Consider the following 7,077-nt stretch of genomic DNA (forward strand, 5'->3'; position numbering starts at 1 on the left):
AAAGAGAGAATCACTGACATGATGTCAGCTGGTCCTTTTGTGGCAGGGCTGAAATGCAGTGGAAATTTTGTTTTGGGATTCAGTTAATTTGCATGGCGAATAGGGACTTTGCAATTAATTGCATTTCATCTGATCACTCTTCATAACATTCTGGAGTATATGCAAATTGACATCATACAAACTGAGGCAGCAGACTTTGTGAAAATTAATATTTGTGTCATTCTCAAAACTTTTGTCCACGACTGTAGTATTTCCCACCTCAGCCTCGTTTTCGTTTCAAAATGGCGCCTGTGTGACTAAAGCGTAAAAATTGTTTTTGCCTTGCCAGCGCTAAACTCTACCAATTTTGAAGGGTTGTTGAAGTCTCAGATTTACGGTAATGCATGTTTACGTCACGAGTTGAACGGAAGTGTGATTACGCACGCATCTCTTACTTGAAACATTGTTGGCCTTAATCGATCTTTTACATATGCCAAATTGGACCACTATCAACATTTGCCATAGTGTAAGAATTTTTATTAATTGATTATTTATTGCACATTGGCTAGCTACACAATTGTAACATATTTACTTAACAGAGAATACTGGGCTGGACAAGATGGCTAGCTGCAATTTTCAGGCGCAGTTGGTATCCGTTATGGAGGTATTAGCTAAAGCAGCTGTAGCAGAAATAAACAAACGTGTAGCTGATAGCTGTGCTGTTATACGTTTGGAAATGACCCAAAGCCAGCGAGATATTGATGTACTGAAAAGGAAGTGGCAAATGATGGAGAGCGAGTTGAAAAAGACGCGAGGACGAGTCCGAAGAAAAGGTATATAGATGTGTTGTTATTCATGGTCATTTGATTGCATCATAGAGCAACTGAAGAAAAGCACGAGTGAATATTTGACTGAATACAATTGTTTTCCAGTGTTTTATCCCATGGCATCAGAGAGATCTTCATATCCAGTCAAGATTGTTTTGAACAAGCAGAGTAGCTCACAGTGGAGAGACGAAGAGCTGGCTGTTGAAGAAGACTCTCAGCCACAGGTGTGATACAACACCTTTACAATTACAGAAATCCAGGGGCCTCGTAACTGTTGCATTCATTCACACTATCTGCGTGTGCCATTACTGACAAGGCTGCGCATATACAAACATATATACATTTATGAACTTGGCGCACGCATATTTCCAGGTATACACCAGACCCGTCGTGAAACAGTGAGTGCGTGATCGAGCATTATAAACTGGGTGGTTTGAGCCCTGAATGCTGATTGTTTGAAAGCAGTGGTATATTTAATAGGCCCAATTAAATGAGAGATGACATGGTCATTTGTTTTAGGATACTTAATGAATATGAACCCATCATGGGCAGAAAAGGTGAGGGATTTATTCTGGTAAGGTTATGAAAATATCTATTATGTTACAAATTAAATATTGTCTACTGGAGAAATGTTGAATTACAGTTTTTCAGACCGTACAGAAGTAGCCTACAATTGTTTGTTCTATTGTTAAACTGTGCTCTGGATTAGATGGCATGGAGCAAAATACTTGAAATAGCTTATCTAATTACTACTGTGAAGGGGCCAATTAAATGAGAGACAGGGAGTATGGAATCAATCTTGTTGTAGGCCTGTAGGCTACCTGATGAGTATGAAACCATCACAGAAGAGGTGATTCATTTAATCTGCAATGATCATTGAAATTAAATACATAATAGCCTAGGCAATTGCCTATTTCTAATTATTTTAAAATACAAAGATAAACTAAATTGATGTTCTCTTCTCACTAACGGCAAACAATTGTATCTTGTTATTAACCTGTTATTTGTTATAAAAAAACATGGCCATCTTAACCCCCATTTGCAAGAAATACTAGGCTACTTGCGTGCTTGCAATGCAATGCTTCAACCACATAGAAACTGCAGTGGCATGGTCTAAATTTTGCAGGAAGGTGAGCACATTCTCTGGCCAAGTTAAGTATTTATAAATGGCCACGCATGTTTTGGGGTATATTTTGTACGTACGCATGGTTTTAAATGAGGCCCCTGACCTCGAGGATCAATTCTGTTATTGGAATATCAGGAGAATTTATTGCTTTTGTGTGATTCATGAGTATAAAAAGTGTTCGAAATGGTGTGTCCAGAGTAATAACCTCAGTCCCTGTTACAGTCTACAGATGTGGAGCAGAGAGTGGAGACTGAACCCATACTGATCAAAGATGAGGAGACAGCAGAGGACGTGTGGAAGACTGACCCTCAGGAAGGGCTCAGGATCACTGGAGAGGGTGGGTGTGACCATAAGGGCTACTGCTCTGTCTGTCTATGGAAGACTGTGTGGGTGTGGTGGTATGCACGTTCCAAATGGCTACATTGGTGTTGGGTGTTTTATGTTCTGGTATACGTAGAGCACGGACACACAGTCAGTTCTAAAGCAGTCATGTTTTGCAACAGTTAAGGGTCTGTTGTAATGTTTATTTTTATCTTTATCCCTAAATCTTTAGAGTCTGGTTCCAAGCCTGGGAAACCACCATCCTTTGAGCAACAGCACTGTGATGAGGACTTCATCACACAACCCAGCATGTCTCCCGAAGACTCAGTGGAACATTACCCCAAGTCTGATCGTCCAGAGGAACCAGGCACACCCCGGCTCGCTTCTACAGAGGTATTCCGCACAGAACAGCACCGGCCAGCCAAGGACGAGGACTCACTAGAGCTAGTGATGGTGAAGAATGAGAAAGAGGAGGAGCTGGGTCAGACCACAGCCCTGGCAGGACCTGACCAGTTTGTCATGGATGAGTCTGATGGGCAGCTGTGGACCTCTGTGGATCCAGGCGGAGACACTGACCCTGTCTGCCACCCAGATTTTTCCTTTCATTCCACAGAAGAGTACTCTCAGAATATCTCAATTTTCCCATCTCATAGTGGGCTGCCATCTGTTCCTACTATGACAGATGATGTAGGGCCATCGCTTCACTCTTCTATAGGAAAACCACATGCTAACATGTTCAGTGCAGCAGCACACAGGAAAAGACATGTCAGGACATTGGCTGATGAGACTAGACAACAGATGCCAGAGGGACAGAGCAGTGAAAGGCTGAACTCAAATAATGATGGAAATAGTTTAGCTCTACAGCCAAGGCAGCATCAGTACAGGGCTTCAGAAGCAACAGTGAGATTGAGTGAGTGCATGACAGGGTCAAACATGGCCACCACCTCCACCTTCTCTGGATACAGCCTGAGTCACAGTAGTTTTAACATGGTGAAGAGAATGAGGACTCAGTGGAGGTCGGGCGGCACCACCGAGAGGCGTTTCAGCTGCACCTTTTGTGGGAAGAGCTTCCAGCGTTTCTGCCAGCTCAAAGTACACCTCCGGAGTCACACCGGAGAGAAACCGTACACCTGTGAACAGTGTGGCAGGAGTTTTACCCAGCAGTGCAACCTGATCAGACATGCTGTGGTCCACAGCGGGGAGAAGCCCTTCGAGTGCAAACAGTGTGGGAAATGCTTCACCCAGCGCTCTAGCATGAAGTCACATCAGAAAACTCACATAGGAGAGAGTTCAGTGTCTCAATACGTGGTACCCGCATACCCTGGGGATCCACACACAAGTTTAAAGCGCAACTGAAGGCAATAAACATCTTCTGATATAAAAAGGCTATGTATCACCGATGAGTCAGAAACATTTATTCTATTGTCAAATTTTAAATAGGATAATTGTGTTCATAAATTCAGTCTCATCCAAAACTGAGTTTTGTAAGTAGGTTCGACAGAACTTACTTTTGGGTTGGGTTTTGATTTTACCAATGCTCACTTGCCCACTAACACCGGATACACAGCTGTGGTGATTGCGCTCTATCCAATCCACCGTAGAACACACAGCTTTTCAGACACACCTGCCCATCTCACTTTGTTTGCACTTTGTTTAACTTGAGAAATACAGCACCAAACATCTTAACTGTAAGTAAAATTACTCAACTAAAACCTCCTCGTCAAAAACGTCCAAGTTAACTCAAGAAGTCTATCTTAGATTCATAATACTGGCATCGTTCCTATGGTGTTTCATGGGGGACAAACATTATTAACTGCCACATCGAACCACACCCCTAAGTCTGAAATCTGTTTTTTCTTAAAAGAGCAACAGAGAAATGTGGAATTAGTGCATTCAGTCGCTCTTTAATGTTGTCTCAAACCAGATGAAACAAATAGATAATAATTGCATAGTTTTTCTGTAACACTTTCTATGTAAAAATGTGTTACAGAAGGTAATTTGAGACATTTTGACAAGCTTTTCCTCCAAATTGATTTGTAAAATGGTTTTCATGTTTGACTGTTGACGGCTCTTCACTTTAATTTCAACAACCTATTTCCAACTGGTAATTTGTGTTTGTACCACAAAATCATAAAAACCATGCTATATTCAATAACATATATTTAATGAAAGAGTCAATTTGCCAAAATAAAAAGTTTTAGCTTCAATGTTCGAATAAATAGTAGGGGAGTGTTTATGTATGTGCCTTAAAAACCCTAAGTAAAGGACCTCAATGTAAATCAGCTATAATGCATCAATAGTTACTTGAAATATATCATGAAATTAAGTTTACATGAAACTAGTTTATGGTCTTTGTTTGCCAGCTGTGTTTTAAACAAGTTATATACTTTTTTCTCTCCTTTAATAAATACCATACCACATTTTCAGAATGGTTTCATTAGGTTGTGTCGATGAGAATGGAGATGACAATATCAAAGCTGCACACACGTACAGTTTTATCAATTGTGGCCACCTCCCTGTTTTCCATTTTGTACCGCGGAGTCTTCACAAACTGAAGAGGAAGTGGCCCATTAAGAATATGGAACCTCCCCTTCAAGACGCCGATCACCCACTTTATAACAAAATGCACATTCATATTTTCATAATATTATTTTGGTTCATGAAATATGTCATAGCCTTTCAACATAGTTTTGTCTTTCGGAACCACGACAGCCAACGCTCCGTCCTTGTTCATCCTATAACATCCTGACTCTTCTCCACTCTGCTGTTCTCGGGTGTGTTCAGCAGGATGCAACATTTTAAAACATTTGTACCTTTGGAACCAACCTGGTCTAAGAGCATTTCATATTATTCTGCAGGTAAATCTGAGACACTCCTTTTGGTATGATATGTTATATTTTGTATGGTATGTATTCATTTGTGGATGTCCATCACCCATTTCATATGATATGTTTCGAATTACAATTCAAATTATATCTTACGAATTTTCAAAATGTACAATGTGTTATGAAATTTCAAAACGTATGATATGTTACAAATTCTAGCTAGGTGGTTAACGTTAGCTAGCTGGCCAACATTAGCTGGGTTAGGGTTAAGTTAAAGGGTTAGGGGAAGGGTTAGCTAAAAGGGTTAGTGGAAGGGTTAACTAACATACAAAGTAGCTAAAAAGTAGTTAAAACATTGCTAAAATGCTAAACTTGTCCTTGATAAGATTCAAACTCGCAACCTTTAACGTTATGCATCCACCCCGACAAACCACCCTACTTTCATTTTTGCCCTAAGTAACCATCTGTCTTGTGTAACCAAATGTAACATATCATATCATACTAATTTGAGAGTCCCGGAGGTATATTTACTATGTTATGTCTAGTCTATGAGACCAGGCTGTTGGAACAGCCTGCTGGAGGATCTGACGGCCTCAGAGACGGGAGACATTTTTAAGAGAGAGCTCAAGACATACCTTTCTATCTGCTTTTATTTAGGGTAATTTTATTGTGCTATTTTATCTACCTGATATAATTTTATTTGCTTTATACAATTTTATTTATCTTATTTTCCTTCCAACAGTCTCTCTGGTTTCAGTGTTGTTTTATTACTCCTGTTATTATTTTAATATGATCTGTTTAATTTTAACATTTCCATTTGTCTAGATCATCTATTTTATCTTTAATTTTTATTTATTATTTTACTTTTTGTTTTAAAAACTTTGAAATGCATTCACTTGTAGAAATGTGCTCTATAAATAAAGTTTGATTTAACATAGAATTACGCCGTACCGTAGAACAAACATGTCTTTCTAACATGGAAATAAGGAATCCTTAGGAGTCCTTCCTCTTCCTAAAACACCAAGTACTTTAGAAGAAATAGGAAGGGTGTCAATACATTTGTCTGGCACTGTATGTTCAGGATATCAGGATGGTTGGACTTGGCTAGTTTGACTCTAATCGTCACTTGGGCATGCGAGTCTGCATCAATTCCTTCCTTGTATTAAATATTATCACTTGTTTTCATTTTTAATTGGAAAATAAATAAACCTATGTAAATATACACTGTTTTATTTTCTCCACAGAGAAGAAATCTTTCCATATTCCCTATCAGAAGCATCAGAAATATATTGCTCAAAAAAATAAAGGGAACACTTAAACAACACAATGTAACTCCAAGTCAATCACACTTCTGTGAAATCTAACTGTCCACTTAGGAAGCAACACTGATTGACAATAAATTTCACATGCTGTTGTGCAAATGGAATAGACAACAGGTGGAAATTATAGGCAATTAGCAAGACACCTTCAATAAAGGAGTGGTTCTGCAGGTGGTGACCACAGACCACTTCTCAGTTCCTATGCTTCCTCACTTTTGAATGCTGGCGGTGCTTTCACTCAAGTGGTAGCATGAGACGGAGTCTACAACCCACACAAGTGGCTCAGGTAGTGAAGCTCATCCAGGATGGCACATCAATGCGCGCTGTGGCAAGAAGGTTTGCTGTGTCTGTCAGCGTAGTGTCCAGAGCATGGAGGCGCTACCAGGAGACAGGCCAGTACATCAGGAGACGTGGAGGAGGCCGTAGGAGGGCAACAACCCAGCAGCAGGACCACTACCTCCGCCTTTGTGCTAGGAGGTGCAGGAGGAGCACTGCCAGAGCCCTGCAAAATGACCTCCAGCAGGCCACAAATGTGCATGTGTCTGCTCAAACGGTCAGAAACAGACTCCATGAGGGTGGTATGAGGGCCCGACGTTCACAGGTGGGGGTTGTGCTTACAGCCCAACATCGTGCAGGACGTTTGGCATTTGCCAGAGAACACCAAGATTGGCAAATTCGCC

The 7,077-nt window shown here is 40.5% G+C and overlaps 1 protein-coding gene across 1 annotated transcript; it reads left to right on the forward strand.

Annotated features, from left to right (window-relative positions):
• Positions 1-399: 399 nt before the first annotated feature.
• LOC135511816 (zinc finger protein 691-like) lies at positions 400-6,300 on the forward strand. Its single transcript, XM_064933295.1, has 4 exons — positions 400-812; positions 912-1,030; positions 2,155-2,269; positions 2,486-6,300. Exons 1-4 carry the CDS (start codon positions 599-601, stop codon positions 3,607-3,609), a joined length of 1,572 nt encoding a protein of 523 aa, XP_064789367.1. The 5' UTR covers positions 400-598; the 3' UTR covers positions 3,610-6,300.
• Positions 6,301-7,077: the final 777 nt, after the last annotated feature.

Source organism: Oncorhynchus masou, chromosome 3 (genome assembly GCF_036934945.1).
Source record: "Oncorhynchus masou masou isolate Uvic2021 chromosome 3, UVic_Omas_1.1, whole genome shotgun sequence".
NCBI lineage: Eukaryota > Metazoa > Chordata > Actinopteri > Salmoniformes > Salmonidae > Oncorhynchus > Oncorhynchus masou.

Bases quoted from the DNA above. Each gene is read 5' to 3' on its own strand.
- LOC135511816 (XM_064933295.1), top strand. From the start codon at position 599: ATGGCTAGCTGCAATTTTCAGGCGCAGTTGGTATCCGTTATGGAGGTA. The intron at 1,031-2,154 runs GTGTGATACAAC...TCCCTGTTACAG, and splicing joins AAGAAGACTCTCAGCCACAG to TCTACAGATGTGGAGCAGAG. The intron at 2,270-2,485 runs GTGGGTGTGACC...CTAAATCTTTAG, and splicing joins GCTCAGGATCACTGGAGAGG to AGTCTGGTTCCAAGCCTGGG.